The following is a 16,592-nucleotide window of genomic DNA, read 5'->3' on the forward strand; positions in this document are numbered from 1 at the left end:
CTGGGCAGACGACGACGAGTGGGTAAGCTTGAGATGCAAAGGTCATGGATCTGGAGACCAGAAGGTGCATCTGCCCGATGCGTTTCCTGTTACCAGCCTTGCGGGCAGCACGGGGTGCATACACGTAACAGCGGGGACGGCGGTGACCAGGTTCTCGTCCCACAAGCTTCTGAGGAGCGTGCCGTCGGCAGCGTACACTTCGGCTCTTCGGCTCATGCTGCCGATGGTAAAGTGAGGTTCGAGCAAAGCGTTTTGGTTCCATTTGGCGCGGAAGAGGGTGAGCCATTTCCCTGTTTGGTTGTTGTGTGGGATGCGCGTCGGGTTGGCGAGAACGTCGTCTGGGCGCTTCGAGAGGGATGGGCTAGGTGCGTCCTGTTCTTGCTTGATGGCTTCAGCGACGTCTTTTTTCGTTCCGAGTGGCGTTGCTCTTGAAAGCCAAGAGAGCAGGCCGGGCCCGGTGTCTGAGGCCGAGTCGGGAACTTGCTTCTTGACGGCGCCCTTTGGTTTGTTGCTCTTAGCGGTGGCAATTCGATTCTTCAAACCGTGCTCGGAAAACAACGAGCCAGGCTCCATGCTCCACACCTTGACCACGTCGTCGTAAGAAACGCCAACGAGCTGATCACCCCTCGGACTAAAGTCGACCGAAGTACATGCCTGTCTAGCTTTACTCGAAGCAAATTGCGCTTTGGTCTGCGCGGATTCCAGATCGTCCGCATCGACGCCTTTATAGTTGTACGGCGCATCGGCGGTCTGCTTGACCACCGAGGCTAGCGCACGCACATCAAAGAGCCGAATGTGTTGGTCCAACGACGCCGTGGCGATGCAGTGTGGAGCGAGACGGTTGACCGACATGGCGCCGATCTTCTTCTCGCACACCTGCCATCGACGCGTGTTGTTGCCGCGTCGAGTTCTCTCGCGCAGATCAATGTGGAGCAGACCACCGCGGTGATCAGCGATCCACATGGAGCGTTCATCGAGCGATGGGTTAGGCGTATCCATGTACACGCTCGGATGGGTCGAAGGTGAAAGCACATCAAATATCGATAGCAAAACGTCTTCTTCGCCTGCCCAAATTTCTTCCGACTTGGCTGTGGCAAGATCGAGCTTGCGCACCGTCGAATCGTAAGAAGATGACAAGACAGAGTTGTGGTTGACTGGGTCAAACTTGATGCACGTGACGGGGCTACGAGCATGTACTTGCAGCGTCCACGCTTTGCCCTCTGGAAAGCGCTCTTCCGCGTCTTCGTCCTGGTCATCTGCAGTCTTGACGCCGTTGCGGTTGGAAGCAAATGCGACCGGAGCAGCGTCCCACACACCGATAGATCCCTCCTTGTCGCCTACAAAGACAAGATCTTTATCTGTAGATGGATGGTAGGCCATCGAGTAAATCCGTTTGGGCGTAACTTTGGCTGCAGATTTGAGTGTCATCTTGTTGAGAATGTCTTCGAGTTCTCTCCTTTCTGTTGAAAATTGCGGGTCTGGTTTGTTTGCCGAACGACGTTTGTTTTCATCCTTGGTATCCACCAGTTCGGCTGCTGATGATGTATTGTTGGCAAGACCTTGCAGCGTCGACTCAAGCGCCATGATAGCTTCTTCTTCCAATTCGCCTCCCGTCATGCCAGAGAGATCGAAGGGCTGATGTCGTGCTCTCTTGGCTGCTTCTGCCACCTTGCGTGCTTCTTCGGCCTCTTCTTCGTACTTGCGCTTCAGGGTTTCGGAATCTGCTTCGTGTCCGGCTAGACGTGCGCTGGAACGGCTGGGCATGATACGGGTAGGTGTTGTGTCGGGCTTCTTCTTTGGTGTCGCCTGTTTCTTGGGTTTGGTGGGTGTAGTACGTTTGGATGATGGGCCACCGATGGTCGAAGAGCCGCCCATGACACCTAGCTCCTTCATCAGGCGTTCATTCTCCCTGATGTTTTTGAGCCGCTCTTGCTCGTAGTCGTTGGATTCAATCATTGTGAAGAAGCGGACCGGGGATGATCGCCCGCTGTTCGTGACCGAGGGCGTTATTGTTGTAACAGCGAGGTGAGAAGAGATGGATAGAGGTGCGTCGCTATGCGGGAATGCACACTTTGACGTGGAACAAGGCGGCTTGTCTTTTCTGTCTCATGTCTGGCGAAAGTGACAGAGTCAAGAAAGCCGTCCAGAACGCGTTCACGGTCATGGGTTGCACTTGTTGCGCGTGTAGCGCGTAGATCACACAAAATTCACGGATGTGCGTATTGCACTCACGACTTGCACGTTCGTTGGCTGTGCAATATGTTAAGTCAAGTCAATATTTTGTGAATCACGATTGTTCTGAATCGGGCTTAACTTATGCGTATTCACGATATTGAGATTGTGTGTGTTGTGCCAAGTCCGTGCTCGGCTTTTCAAAAATCACGACTCACGAATCACAAATCGTGAATGTGGAGGATCGCGATGCTGTTTTGGGGCGCACGCGGCGGCTGCTGACTGTGTGTTGGACAATTGAAATCAGAATCGTGAATCGTAAATCGTGAATGCACCGCGACGTAGCGTTGCGACGTTACTGTCCGACGAATCGTGAATTCGTGATTCCGAGTTGCTTTTCACACAGCACAGCACTCACAGACTCCCAGCAGCTGGCTTCACTCACTGGTGGACTATTAATATAAGCCACCACACACGACGAAGCGAGGATAAAGTACTCTGCTCACGTGTCAAGTGTCAGACTGGACCTTATCGCAATCCAGTAAGCTCTCTTGCATCCATCACCATCCTCAACATCGACGTCTATAATCTCGAATATCGTCTCTGGCTACTCTCCAGGCTACGCTAGACCCTGCGAATCCATCCTATCGAGCATACAACGCTGCTGTGCAGGCATGCCATGCTAGGCAATCGTAACTCCGTCCTTCGTAAAGCACGCTAAGACGTAGCATCATGCTTCTTCATCTGCGCACGAAACTGGCGCTGGCGACGGCTTGCCGTACTATCAACAATGTCTCTTCGAGTTCGAGCGTTCTGAGCTTGTCGCCCCGGTTGCTTCTTCCGATTCACTACACTTGCTTCGTCGGTGCACCTTCGCCGCTTGCTCAGAAGACCAGTGTCCGATCAGCGTCCTTGTTGGCCTCTACAAGGCCGGTCATTCCTCTTGACCAGCCTTTCAGATCTCAGGTTTCGCGCGCTTTCACCCAAAGCTCGTCCTTCACGAGCTCATCTCAATCATACTCTAGAGACAGAGCTGGTCGTATCGCCTCGATAGCCATTGTTGGTCTAGGTGCCGCTTTCTTGCTTGGTGGATTATGGACGCAAGAACCGCTTCAGTCAGAGTCCGAGCTCCGCATTGAAGCAAAAACGCAAGTGTCTTCAGAGCACCAAGGCTTTGCACCTCCAGTAGAAGAAGATGACGAGGATCTTCGGCGTCGTAACTTTGTCGTGCGAGCCTTCATCAAAGTCGGCAATGTCATCCATGCCGTCATCATTGAGCCGTTCGGCACGGGCAGACGGTTTATCTACCTTCTGATCCTATTCCTCCCAGTCATTTTCACTGCTCCAATGCTGCTCGTCGGAAGTAGACGAGAAAAAGGCAGGAGGCGAGGAAGAAAGGTTCGCAAGGACGAGGAGGGAGATCGCTGGGGTGCCATCTGGTGGTATTCCTTCCTTGTCAAGCAGATGGAGCGCGCCGGTCCCACTTTTATCAAGCTCGCTCAATGGGCCGGTAGCCGTCAAGATCTTTTCCCGGACGAGCTCTGCCAGCGACTGGGTCGTCTGCACTCGAACGGAAAGCCGCACTCATTCCGATACACCAAGCGTGTCATCGAACGCATTTTCCAGAGACCTTTTGACGAGATTTTCGAAGAGTTTGGCCATGAGCCCATGGGAATCGGTGCTGTAGCGCAAGTATACAAGGCAACGCTCAAACACGACCTGCTACCCCCGGGCTACAAGCGCGCAAAGAAGGAAGCTACCCAGGACGAAGCTACGCAGAAGCTGTCTAAAACGCTAGCACTTTCGTACGAAGAAGATATTGCGCCTCCGCAGATTCCCACCAACAGCGTCGCCATCAAGATCCTCCATCCCCGCGTCGAAAAGACGATTGCACGAGACATCAAGATCATGCGCTTCTTTGCACGTCTGATCAACATAGTTCCTGGCGCTGAATGGCTTTCGTTCCCCGAAGAGGTCGATGTTTTTGCCGAAATGATGTTTTCGCAACTCGATCTGCGCAACGAAGCCAACAACCTCAGTCGCTTCGAAGACAACTTTGCGCGTCGAAGATCTGCTATCTCGTTCCCACGTCCACTCACCCAGTTCAGTACAAAACAGGTGCTCATCGAAGAGTTCGAAGACGCCCTACCGCTCAAACATTTTTTGCAGTTGGGAGGTGCCAAATTCGACCATCGCATAGCCAACCTGGGTCTCGACGCTTTCCTCAACATGCTGCTGATTGACAACTTCACCCACGCCGATTTGCACCCAGGCAACATCATGATCAAGTTTTACAAGCCCTCCACCGAGTCGTTGCTCTCGGATCTTTTTGCACGTATCTTGAGCAAGTTTGACAGCGACTATGCGCCTGGTCACCGCAAGGCACCGGCTACACCGGACGATCAGGTGGACCAAAGCATCGTGGAGAGATTACGTCCGCTCAAACATGACCAAGATGCATGGTTGGACGAGCTTGACCGACTTGATGCACAAGGGTATCAGCCCGAGATTGTTTTGCTCGATGCAGGTCTAACGGTCGAATTGACGCCGTTGAACCGACGCAACTTCCTCGACCTGTTTTCGGCCGTGGCTCAATTCGACGGTGCGCTAGCTGGCCATCTCATGGTAGAGCGTTGTCGCACACCCGATCTGGTCGTCGACAAGGACGTGTTCGCCATGAAGATGCAAGATCTCGTGCTCAGCGTAAAGTCGAAAACCTTTTCGCTCGCCAAAATCAAGATTTCGGACGTGCTCAACAAGGTGCTCATGGCAGTTCGCGAACATCACGTAAAGATGGAGGCTGATTTCGTCAATACGGTCATCTCGATCCTGCTGCTAGAGGGTATTGGACGCCAATTGGATCCCGATATGGATCTGTTCAAGAGCGCACTGCCGATCTTGCGTCACTTGGGCAGGGAGTTGCAGCATCAGGAAGGAGGAGGCATGCACGTGCCAAAGAAAGAAGAACTCCGCAGAATGTTGCCCATGATCAAGGTTTGGATGTACATGGAGGCGCGGGGGATCTTGAGTGCTTTCACGGATGCAAAGGTGAGCACGGTGGATGCCTTTATGCGGTATGGATGGCACTCCGAGTAAAGATACTCGGAATATTGTACCTCGTATGCAGAACATGAATCGTGAATGGAACTGTGGAGACAAATGTCGTTCCGGCGTCGGGTAGTGCGTGTAGCTCAAGTCTTGTCAGACGGTCGTGGAATCTGTTTGCCCCATGCACCACATGATGCCTGCTCGACCGCCTTTTTCACTCTCTGCGTCAACAAGCTGTCCTGATCTCCTTGCACAGCTTCTACCGACGCAGTCTCCCTTGTCCTCCCGATGAAACACCAATTCTTCGTACTCGGAATCCTTAATGGATCCAACTCGACTTTCCAACCGCTCCACCGATGCAGGTGACTCACGTAGGCTAAATACTGCTCGTTTCTCGACACGTTTTCGCCTGCTTCCGCTTTGAGTAACAATGGGAAGTCACGGGTGCCATCGAGAGCGTAGTAACAACAGGGAAGGTTGATGAATCCCGCCGAACGGTAGTGGGTGGCAAGCAGGGGAAGCCAGGGTGTAAGTTGATCGGCGTGGTTGCCGATAAGCCATGCACCCTTCCATATCTCTGGTTCCAACTTGTCGGGCGAGGGCGAAGAGACGAGGTTGGAAGGGTTGAATGTCCATTCCTGCAAGACTGAACCGTGCAGGCGAAAGGATGGCCAGCTTTTACGTTCTCTCATGTCGAGTCCTACTCCAATGAATCCTTCCCGCATTAGGATATGGGTTAGCAGTCCATTCCCACAGCCCACATCGACAAACTTTACACTATTCTTCCACTCTCGTTCGTCATCTGCTTGCTTTCGATAGTGGAGCTCCCACAATCCGATGAGAAAAGCGGCGATCCCCATCTCTTCAAAGACATGCTTGCTTGGATCCGTCGCTTCTTTCCATCCTGCTATCAGTTCGGACGCGTACTTGGCTTTTAGTGAAAGGTAGACATCTTGGTAGAGCGAGCGCGGCACGATCTGATCGTGATGCACTCGTTTGCGGTACGAATGCAGGTCGCCCCACGTGTGCACATGCAGCGTGGTCAGGAGCGATAGGCTTACGCGGGAAAGTCGGTGTGTCGGTGGGTACGATGGAGGCGCCAAGGTGCTGTGAGGAGAGGAGAAGGGAATGAGCGAAATCCCGAGTTGACCAAACCTGGTTTCTCCAGCAGAGTCTTGAGGAGCAATAGCGTGAAAGTGGAATGCTAGGGCGCGAACTTTTGGATGGTAGAATGGAATGTAGGATTCGTGAGGCGGAGGGTAACCTATCTGTGCTTGTGCTGCGGCTGGAGGTGTTGTCGATGTTGTGGGCTTGCATGACTCGGGTAGATCCATCTTGGGATGGGATACATCACCGACTAAAGGGGTGTACACCACCACTGCTTCTTCTACCTCCGCTCCGTTCCCCTCCTCCGCCTTCTCCTGCTGGTGAAAATCTGGCTCGTCTTTTGTCTTCCTTGCCGTTGAGTTGTATCGATAGTAGAGCGAACAATCTTGTAACATGCTCCAGTCCAAATTGGGTCGTCTGGGCAGCAACGATCTACGTACCGTCCATTGCCGTTTCCACCCTTTCTCGTGCGCATCTTCGCTGAGCGCGTCTGGTCTTTTGTCAGAAGCCAAGATCTCGGACAAAATATCGGCACGCAATATGTTGGTAGAGTTGCGCTCAGGATGGCGTATGAGGCTCTGCATCACTGTCAACCAGCTCTGCATTGGTGCGTAGGCGGGAGCGGTGATGATTGAGGCCCACACGCCATTCTCTCTTCCTTGACTGCATGTCTCTGCGCATAATCCGGAGAACTCGAACGGAAGAGTCGATCTCAACTTGCCCTCGATACCGGTAGAACAAGATGGTGGAGTCTGTGCTTGAGCTGACGGGTAAATGGGTACGAGTTTTGGTCGAGGTGGCAATTGTTGATGCTGCACTGTGGTTCGTTTGGCACCTTCAGCTGCCTTGATGGCGTTTTCTGTACCGTTCGGCTCGATACCACATTCGCCATTGAAACTCGACATCACTCTTTGTGGCCCTGCTCGGGCAGACTCTTCGTGATGGTCGTAGGCGTTGAAAACCTCGAACATTCACGATTCTTGATCAACTTGTTCTTTGGCGAATTCGTGGTTCGTGATTCGTGATTTGTGATTCACGATGTTTCTGTGTTGGACCCTGAAATCGTGAATCGTGAATCTCACTCGAGACTCTTTCTTGATCGGGGTATACATCGGGTCACCTGCAGCCAAAACTTCTTCCCTCTTCCTCTTGCACTCAGTCCTCCGCCTTCTTGAACATTCACGATTCACGTTTATCATCTCACAGTCTACCCACACTATACGCATCTAGGCAAAGCCCACACAACATCAACACAATCATGTTTGGAGGTGCACCACGTCAACCCAGCCCAAAGGAGGCTGCTGCTGCTCAGATGCAGGCACGAGCCACTTTGAAACAGTTTGCTGTGTATGCTGCAGGTCTTTGGTCTGGTAAGTGCTTGCTCGCGGCTGGAATCTCGCTCTGATGCACAAGAAACTGCTGAGGAGAGAATGTAAGGCGCGCGGAATGGTTGGGTAAGATGGGCAATGCTGACTATATTGATTCTGCTTTCGCTGGTGTGAATCGCGACGAACACAGCCCCCCTTGCTCTGTACTACCTCAACGAGCTGCTCGGACGCCACATTGCTTGATACAACAGCTTCACGAATGACAGTCTCGACGACGACTGGATACGCCGACACCAGCATACACATTGCCGTGTAGGCGTATCTTGCTCATGTACCATTCCACTGCTGTGAAAGGCAATCACGAAATGACCAAGAAGTGCATAGTCTAGACGCCTCAGTCCTGTTGGTGCTGAGCACCAACAGGTCCCGCTCGAACTACGAACTGACATACATTTCCCACTGCAAAACGTGAAAGATTCACGATTCCTTCGTCAACGCTTGCTCACAAACTGCACGGTTGTCGCGGCAACGAAGCAGAAGCGGATGCCCGTCTCGACGCACTACGTTTCTGCAACTTCATTTGCCCCCGTCGAGGCCTTCCGCATGTGCGTGCAAGCAGAGAGATATAGTGTGAGACAAACATGGCACTGTGCTGTAAGCTTGACAAACCGGATACTTTCTGGTTCTTATTTGGCGGATCTGTTGCAGACGCTCTTGTCACTGAGAAGGAAGGGGAGACGACACGGACGAAGAGCACCGGAACGAGCTTGCAGCTAAGGCCGACCTCCAGAGAGCACATTCACGGTGCTGTCTTACGCTTTTCCCAGAGCCTCTCAAAGCTTACAATGCCTGCTTACTTTTGGATCTCAACTACTCCCAGCAGTCACGAGTGCTGCCGCACGAGCTGCGTGCGATCCAGTTGTGAGAATACCCAACCTCGTTGTCACACGTCTGCACTCAAGCACCCAGCTTTCCAAGCGCTCCTATTTGCCTGACATTGCTGGAGGCACAATCGTGAACTGCTTGCACAGGTGGTTTGGCCGCGTCCAGCAACAGTGTGGTGTGTCGAGCAAGACTGGGCGAGCTTCGTGATGACCGCACATAGAGAACGCAGGCTCGCACATACACACTCATGCTGCACATTGCATGTGTCCATAAAAGACAGAGAACAGTTGGCACTTTGGCAATCGTGGCTCTCGGCCAAAAATATATACAACGCTCTTATTCTACCAATGCTGAGCTCTCACCAAATCTTCAAACAAGCAGCAGCCGTATCGCCAGTCGCTTATCTACTCGTCATCCTCCTCTTCCGCCTCATCCTCGACCGTCTGGTTCTTACTGTTGATCTCGTCGACAAATGCCTTGGCCCTCGCTAGGACCTTCTGTTGACTCTTCACATCCCCATTCTTCTTTTCGTACTCCAACCACTTTTTCAACAGACTTTTACCTTTCTTGGCCGTCAACTTCAACGTCATTGTCCTCTCGAACAGGTTCCTCACCTGAGCCTGATTGTCTTGCAACCTCGACTCTTGGTCCAAGTACTGCCACCACAGATCCAACCGTTTCGGGTAGCTGTCTACCAGACCCTCAAAGATGGTTCGACCGCGTTCGGCGTCTCCCAGCTTGAACTCGTTGATGGCAAAGGCAGTGATGGTGGACGTGTGTTCTCGCTTGTCCAAAGCTTGCATTGCTCGAGGCAACAGCGCTCGAGCAGCATCCGCTTGGTCGGTGCGCAGGTAGAAGCGAGCATATTCAATCCAGAACTCTGGCAAGACAGAGTATTTGGCCTTTGCTTTCACAAAGAGTTCTTGTGCCTCTTCCGTCTTGGAGCTCGTCTCGAAGATGTTGATCATCTTGAGATACATGCTGAATCCGTCGTTGGCCTGAACGGCTTCCTTGAACGTCGAGTCCAGAGTCTCGTCCGATCCGTACGTGTTTTCGAGGTTGAGCAAGGCGATCCAAACATTCATGCGTTCTTGCTCTTCACGGTAGTTGATGACTTTGAGCGCGCGACGCGCGATCTCGCGTGCACGGTCGACGTCCGACAGTTGCAGAGCAAACGACATGAACTGGATCCAGAGGAACGACGAGTTGGGCGAGCCCAGAAGAAGACGCTCGTAGTCGGTGGCTGATTCAGGTGCTTTGGAAGCAAGGTCCGCGGTGAGGTCCTCTTCGAGCGCGTTCTTGCGAGACTTTGCTTGGGCTTTCGCCTTAGCCTTTTCCTTGCGCTGCGCCGCTTTCTTGGCTGCTCCGGTTTCCGAGTCAGAGTCATAGTCCGAGTCGGATTCGGAGGAAGACAGACCGTTGTCCGATTCCTCATCGTCATTGGCACCGGCGGACCAAGAGAATCCACCGGAGAGCGCAAGAGACGGAACGGCTGACTTTTTCGGCTTGGAGTCGTCTTGGTTGTCTTCGTCATCGCTATCTTCGTCCATCTCAACAAAGTCGCCTTCCTCATCGCTCTCTTCGTCCTCGTCCTCATTCTCGTCTTCGTTGGCCGAGTCTGCATCAGCTTCAGCCTCGGCTTCTGCCATCTCCTCGTCTTCATCTTCGTCACTGCTGTCCTCAAAGTCAGCAGCATCGAAATAAGATGGCTTCAGCCCAAAGCTGATCTTCTTCTTCTCCTCGTTGATCCTCAGCACGATTGCCCTCACCTTGTCGCCCACCCTGAAAGCCTTCAAGGCCTCGTCCGCCTTGCCATCGCTGAGCTCGTTCATGTGCGCCAGACCGGAAACGTTGGTGCCCTCGATCTGAACAAAAACGCCAAAGCCAATGATATTCTTGACGAAACCTTTGACCTTGTCGCCCACCTTGAAGTCGGCCAATCTCTTGGGACGCTTCTTAGCGTCGAGCAGGGCGCGTTCTTCGGCACGCTCTGCACGAGGCTTGATGCTGCCTGGAGTGGATTTGAGCGACATCTCGATCTCGTTGTTGTGCACGTTGGTGTCCATGATGGTGCCGGAGACGACTTGACCGACGGTGAAACGGGTCTTCCAGTCACGAACAAACTCGTCAAACAGCTCACGCACCTGGACACGCGCATCGAGCTTGCGGCCGACGGTGACAAACAAACCGACATTCGTGATGGCTTTGACAAAGCCACGTACCTTTTGGCCCTTGGCGAGGTCGCTGATCGAGGAGATTTCCGGATCGGTGACTTCGGCGGAGTCAGAAGCAGCGACGCGCGACGGGCGAGTGGAGATGACAGCGCTCTTGCCATTCGACTTGAGCGACACGATATAGCATTGGAGGGTCTGGCCGGGGCTGGGCAGGGAGACGTTTCGGGAGAAGTCGTCCGCCAGGTCGGTCACGTGAAGCGTAGCACGAGTAGCAGTGCCAAGAGCGACGACGCAGTCCAGGTACTTGTCGTTTTTCTGAATAACGCGACCTTGTACCACATTCCCCTGCTTGACTTGGCCTGAGGTGGATCCGTTGTTTTCAACGTCTTCACTCTTGCTGGAGCGGACCTTGTCAGCTACAATCACGATGCCCTTGGCAGGGTTCTTGGCCGACACAACAAGATCCTCGATCTCCTGATCCTCCTCAAGACTCTCAAGAAGCTCTTGAGATGTCGTGTTGCGCATCGAAGCGAGCACGGAAAGCGACAGCAATGCACGCACTCCCGTGGGCACTAGCGTCAGCACCACCACCTCCTTGTGCACGGCCGCAACTTTACCAGTGACCTTGTCACCTACTTCGACCGCATCCACGTTGAGCTTGGCCAGGTATTCGGGTAAAGTCTGCTTGATGCTACCCACAACCTTCTGATTCTCATAGTCGACCTCGGTGATCCTGATCTTGATCACCTTGCCTTCGGTGAAGCTGCTCTTGACGTCGTTGAAATCGTTCTCGCTCACTTCCCTGCCAGGCACGAGCGCCTTCAATCCACCAAAGAGGCTGACGATGAGCGAGTTGGTTTGGACGCGGAAGACGGTAGCGTTGGTCACGACGCCGATTCGTGCATCTTGCATCGAGGCAACGATGGGCAGATCCGACTTGACGAGCGATTTCTTGAGCGTAAGCACAATCCTGTTGCGGTTGGGATCTACATCCATGACACGCGCTTTGACCGAAAGACCCGGTTTGTAGCGTTTCTCGGGTTGCGTAAGCTTGACGTCGGCAAAGTGATTGGAGAAGACGACGCCATCCACGTGACCCTGCAACTGGAGGAAGATTGCATTGGGTAGACCCAGCTTGATGATGTTGGCAGTGACGACTTCGCCGACTTCGACTTCTGAAACACGCATGAATTTGCGCTCCAGCACAGATGCTTTGAGCGATAGCTGCAAGGTGCGATCGGTGGGCGAGTGACCGACGACACGAGCCTTGTGCACCGTTTCCTTGGCAAACGGGCCGGAAGAGGGTGGCAGCGACACAACGTGGTCATCCGAAACTTGTGAGATGTGAACAAAGCCGCGTAGATCAGTGTCATGAACAGAGACGACGAGTCCCCAGTCGTTGATGGTCTGCACCACGGTCACCTTGAGAATAGCACCGATCGGGTAAGCGTGCTGAAGCAGCTGCTGATCTTTGGCGACTGGCGCCTCGAGAGCAAGCACCTGCGGCGCCAGCGAGAGGCCAAGTTTGCGCTCGTGCTCCGGGATGTCGCTCTGCAAGGCAGTGGAAGGCGGGCTGAGCAAGTCCCACAGCACACGTGCTACGTGCTTGGATCCCTCCTTGTAAACGTCAGAAATGTCTTTGCCTTGTGGGAGCTCGGGAAGATGGAAACGATCGATAGTAGCATCAAACATGCCAAAAAGCTTGACGTTGAGACCGGTGGGGAGTGCAGCGGTGACAAGAACCTTAGTGAGCGTACCAGGGAGGATGGCGGTAATGCTGGGAGTGTGCTTGATCGGGCTGGTCGAGACGGTCTTGGGATCGAGCGTCGCTTCAAAGCTGCGCTTGCTTTCCGGAATCTTGGTGATTTTGGCAAAGACAACGCTGCCTACCTCAAGTGACTTGCCGTTCTTTCCTGCGTGGAAGCTGGCGGGGAGTCTGGCTACATCGCTGAAGCCAACGAAGCCGCGGAACTCGGGGATTCCGCTGTCGAGCATGTAGCCGTGATCTTCGACACTCGAGATGGTTGCAGAGAGGGATGCGCCGACGTCAAGATCCGATATGGACACGCCCGTGTTGACAAGGTGAGGGGAAAGCGAGAGCTCTACACGACGAGACTCCTTTTCATACTCGCCTCCCTCGCGGGTGGGCCGGCCCTTGGCAACATCGCCAGAGTGAACTTGGACGACGCTAGCGACCAGCCATTGTCCGACATGGAAGAGTTCAGACAGCTCGGGGACCTTTGTGACATCCTTCTTTGACCGCTTGTTTGGTGCGCTGTTGGTTTCTGCATCGTCGTCATCGCTCTCGCTGTCCTCCTCCGTGCTCATATCTTCATCTTGGTCATCGTGCTCAGCGCTCGCATCAGCAGCGACCTGGAGACGATGTGTAAACTGTGGGCTGATCTGTGTGGCAGGAATATGGCCGAGCATCTGGTTGGGCAGTGAGACGACAACGGCGATTGGGTGGATGGCGAGGACGGAGCAAAGCAGACGAGAGCCAGGAACGAGACGTTTATAGTTGATGTGCTCGATTCGGTGGTGCTCGCTCTTCTCTGCGCGCATCGTAGGTGCACTTGCGGCAGCAGGTGTGCGCTTCTTCTTAGTATCGTTGCGTTTCTCACGATTGTGCTTTTGCTTGATCTTGTTACGTTTCGCCAATGCTTGTTCATCCTTTGCGTCCTTGAAGAGGAGCTCGTTGGCAGCGGATTCGGAACGAGCTTCGCGCTTTGCCTCCCTGAATTCGAGCGGCGTCAAGCCAGAGCTTCCGCCACGGGGGAAGTCGACTTCCTGTGCCGAAAGTAACGAGGAGGAAGGAGTCGAAGTTGTGGCAAGAGCGGCGTTCTTGTTCTTTTTAGTCGCACCGAATTTGGAGGAGCCGGTCGCGGCTTCCTCTGCTGGCCTTGATCGTTTGATACCAGGCATGGTGTAATAGAGCCCGCTGCTGATCTTGCAGAGAGTGGGAGTGTGTGCGTGACGAACAGTGGCAGCAGGCGAGAAGGCAAGAAGGGGGGCACCGAGGGTCTCGTTGTCCTAGCTAGAGCTCTGGCGTTGTTCTTGTGAGAAGCTTCAACTCTGCTTGGGAAAAGTTGCAAAAACGAAACTTTTTCGTCCAACAACCAACTCCCACTTACGATTCGTGATTACAACTTACACAAGGCACGAGGGGAAAAAAATATCAGACAAAAAATCGTGAATCGACCAAGATCCCGGATGTCGGAACACGGAGAAGGTGTTTTGAAAGGCTTTCACTAAAAACAGGGTCTAACAAGAATTTCAAAATTCGTGATTCGTGATTCGTGATTTGTGATTCGTGATTGCATGCGTGACGATTCACGATTCTGTGCTCACGTTCACGCCTCGCCCACGATGTGGTGTCCCTTCGTCAGCTGCCGGACTTACTATCTATCGCTCATGCGCTTTGCATGGCAATCAGTCGATTTCTACAAACTTGACAAACATGAAAGTGAAATAGCCAGAAGAGTGAGAAGTAGCTCACTGCACATCTGTAATGCGACCTGCCAAGTGGCTGCGAACGTCATGAGCGCCGTTTCTTCTCCACGTATACGAGCTAGCGGCCGAGTTTCCACGGTGAACAACGATCACAAGGTATCCTGTCAACGAGGAAGCTCAGAAGAGACTGTGCCGAGCTCGCAGGAATCCAGCTGCAGAAGCGGATCGTATACTCTGTTGTAGCCGACAGGGTGGTTCCATGTATACCGACCATGCTTTCGTCGAGAGGACCAATCAAAAGCGGAGACCCAATCGTGAATCTCGAAATTTGGCCGGTGAATAACCGGCATGACCACCGAGAAAAGTAAATCACGAATCACGACACGGAGGATTTGCGCTGTCGAACGATTCGTGATGCGTGCGTGATTCTATTAGTCGTGAGTGAGTGTATTACCGCTGCTGACTTCATCACGCGAGAAGTACAGCCTGTCTACGCCTTCGCGGCTTGAATTTTCCATCTCCTCTTCGTTTCCTTCTCATCCTCACCAATCCATTCTCGCCGTGGCACGTACGAAGCACAGCGCTGTGCAAGGAAACTAGAATGGTGATGTCCAATCACGTCGTCGACGAGCAGACCTCGTTATTGGCTTCGCATGACCAAGGCTCAAAGAGAACAAACTATCAAGCTACACCACATCACCAGGACAACAACGGCGATAACTCCACGACATCCTCTTCGCCAACACAGAATGAGTCAGATGACCATGTCAAAGTTATGCCGCCACTGCGCAAGCTTGCGCCTCTCCTCACTGCTGTTTGGGTTCCCGTCTTTGTCGCCAGCATGGACGGAACTGTCACCGCTACACTCATCTCGAGCATCAGCAGCTCCTTTAACGCATCCGAGCAGGCACAGTGGCTCGGGTCCGCCTACCTTCTCTCGGTCGCCTGTTTCACGCCCCTCTATGGCCGTCTAACTGACATTGTAGGACGTCGCAACTGCATGTTCATCGCGCTTACCTTCTTCACTACCGGCACCTTGTTGTGTGGTCTTGCCACCTCGATGAATGTGCTCATCTTCGCCCGTGCGCTAGCTGGAGTAGGAGGCGGAGGTCTCACTACAAACACCAGCATTATCCTTTCAGACGTAGTCCCGCTCAAGAATCGTGGTCTGTTGCAAGGCTTGACAAACATCATCTTTGGTTTGGGCTCGGGCCTCGGTGGGCCCATCGGCGGTTGGATGAACGATACCATCGGATGGCGACGTGCTTTTCTGATCCAGATTCCGTTATTGCTTGCCGACTATGTGCTAGCGTTTGCCTTTGTCAGGGTCAAGACGCCCAATAGGCTCGTACATCAGTCCAAGTGGGAGAAGCTCAAATCGATCGATTTCGCGGGTGCCTTCTCGCTCGTGCTGGGTCTTTCAAGTACCTTGATCTCACTGAGCCTGATGAGCGCCAACGACGTGCCCTTGTCGCATCCGACGGTGTGGGCTGGATTTGTGATCGGGTTCGCCAGTATCAGCTTCTTTTTCTACGCAGAGGCCAACATCGCACGCACGCCCATCTTGCCACTACGTCTCATCACGCAGCGCTCCGGGGCTGCGGTGGCATTCGCCAATTTCTGCCTCTCAGTTGTCTCGTTTGGTACGCTGTACCACTTGCCTCTTTTCTTTCAAGCCGTTAAGCTCGAGACGCCTTCGTTGGCTGGATTGCATCTCATTCCGAACAGCATTGCGCTCAGTGTTGGCTCGGTGCTGGCAGGTGTGGTGATGCGAAGCTCAGGTCGGTACTACAGGTATAACCTGATCAACGCAATGATTATTACCGTCTCGATTGTCTGTGTCGCACTTTTCACGCGGTCCAGCTCGGAAGCTTTCACCTATGCTTCGATCGTACCACACGGGTTTGGGACAGCCGGCGTCCTGACCTGCACTTTGATCGCGCTCATCAACTCAGTCCCTCGATCCGACGTAGCCGTTGCCACGAGCATGTCGTACATGGCACGCAACACGGGCCAGATCCTGGGCGTTTCTGGCGGTGGTACGCTCTTCCAAGCGCTACTGAAGAGGCAGCTGCGACAGAGGATCACCGGCAAGGGAGCTGACGAGATCATCTCTGAGATCAGACACAAGACTTCCATCGTGCCCGAATTGCCGAAAGAACTGCAGGAGGCAGCGATAGAGTCGTACGCATTTGCATTGCGATGGGTCTTCATTGGTATCGCAATCGTTAGCGTCGGGACAATCATTGGAAGCGCATTGATTGAGGATAAGGAGTTGCCGTCTTATGAGAATGCGAAGCCGGACTCAGATGATCAAGCGCAACATGGAGATTGTGAGTAGAATCGGCTCGATGCTTTTCACATAACCAGCTTTTGAACCTTTTAAATAGATGGTAGTTGCCATCCGTCGAGCTGTGAACCTGTGAAA

General features: G+C 53.3%; 6 protein-coding genes across 6 annotated transcripts; 3 read left to right on the forward strand and 3 right to left on the reverse strand.

The window, feature by feature from the left end:
- Positions 1-42: 42 nt before the first annotated feature.
- UMAG_00675 (uncharacterized protein) lies at positions 43-1,956 on the reverse strand (the record flags this gene model as incomplete). The annotated part of the gene is made up of 1 exon (XM_011388176.1): positions 43-1,956. The coding sequence occupies one exon, from the start codon at positions 1,954-1,956 to the stop codon at positions 43-45; it is 1,914 nt and encodes a 637-aa protein (XP_011386478.1).
- A 948-nt stretch (positions 1,957-2,904) lies between these two features.
- On the forward strand, positions 2,905-5,268 carry UMAG_00676 (uncharacterized protein; the record flags this gene model as incomplete). Its single annotated transcript, XM_011388177.1, has 1 exon — positions 2,905-5,268. The coding sequence occupies one exon, from the start codon at positions 2,905-2,907 to the stop codon at positions 5,266-5,268; it is 2,364 nt and encodes a 787-aa protein (XP_011386479.1).
- Positions 5,269-5,363: 95 nt separating this feature from the next.
- Positions 5,364-7,232, reverse strand: UMAG_11613 (tRNA (uracil) methyltransferase; the record flags this gene model as incomplete). The annotated part of the gene is made up of 1 exon (XM_011388487.1): positions 5,364-7,232. The coding sequence occupies one exon, from the start codon at positions 7,230-7,232 to the stop codon at positions 5,364-5,366; it is 1,869 nt and encodes a 622-aa protein (XP_011386789.1).
- Positions 7,233-7,585: 353 nt separating this feature from the next.
- UMAG_11614 (uncharacterized protein) lies at positions 7,586-7,898 on the forward strand (the record flags this gene model as incomplete). The annotated part of the gene is made up of 2 exons (XM_011388488.1): positions 7,586-7,697; positions 7,846-7,898. 2 exons carry the CDS (start codon positions 7,586-7,588, stop codon positions 7,896-7,898), a joined length of 165 nt encoding a protein of 54 aa, XP_011386790.1.
- Positions 7,899-8,944: 1,046 nt separating this feature from the next.
- UMAG_00678 (uncharacterized protein) lies at positions 8,945-13,636 on the reverse strand (the record flags this gene model as incomplete). Its single annotated transcript, XM_011388178.1, has 1 exon — positions 8,945-13,636. One exon carries the CDS (start codon positions 13,634-13,636, stop codon positions 8,945-8,947), a length of 4,692 nt encoding a protein of 1,563 aa, XP_011386480.1.
- Positions 13,637-14,765: 1,129 nt separating this feature from the next.
- Positions 14,766-16,505, forward strand: UMAG_00679 (uncharacterized protein; the record flags this gene model as incomplete). The annotated part of the gene is made up of 1 exon (XM_011388179.1): positions 14,766-16,505. The coding sequence occupies one exon, from the start codon at positions 14,766-14,768 to the stop codon at positions 16,503-16,505; it is 1,740 nt and encodes a 579-aa protein (XP_011386481.1).
- Between the last annotated feature and the right edge of the window lie 87 nt (positions 16,506-16,592).

The sequence above is a fragment of the Mycosarcoma maydis genome, chromosome 1 (assembly GCF_000328475.2).
Source record: "Mycosarcoma maydis chromosome 1, whole genome shotgun sequence".
Classification (NCBI taxonomy): domain Eukaryota; kingdom Fungi; phylum Basidiomycota; class Ustilaginomycetes; order Ustilaginales; genus Mycosarcoma; species Mycosarcoma maydis.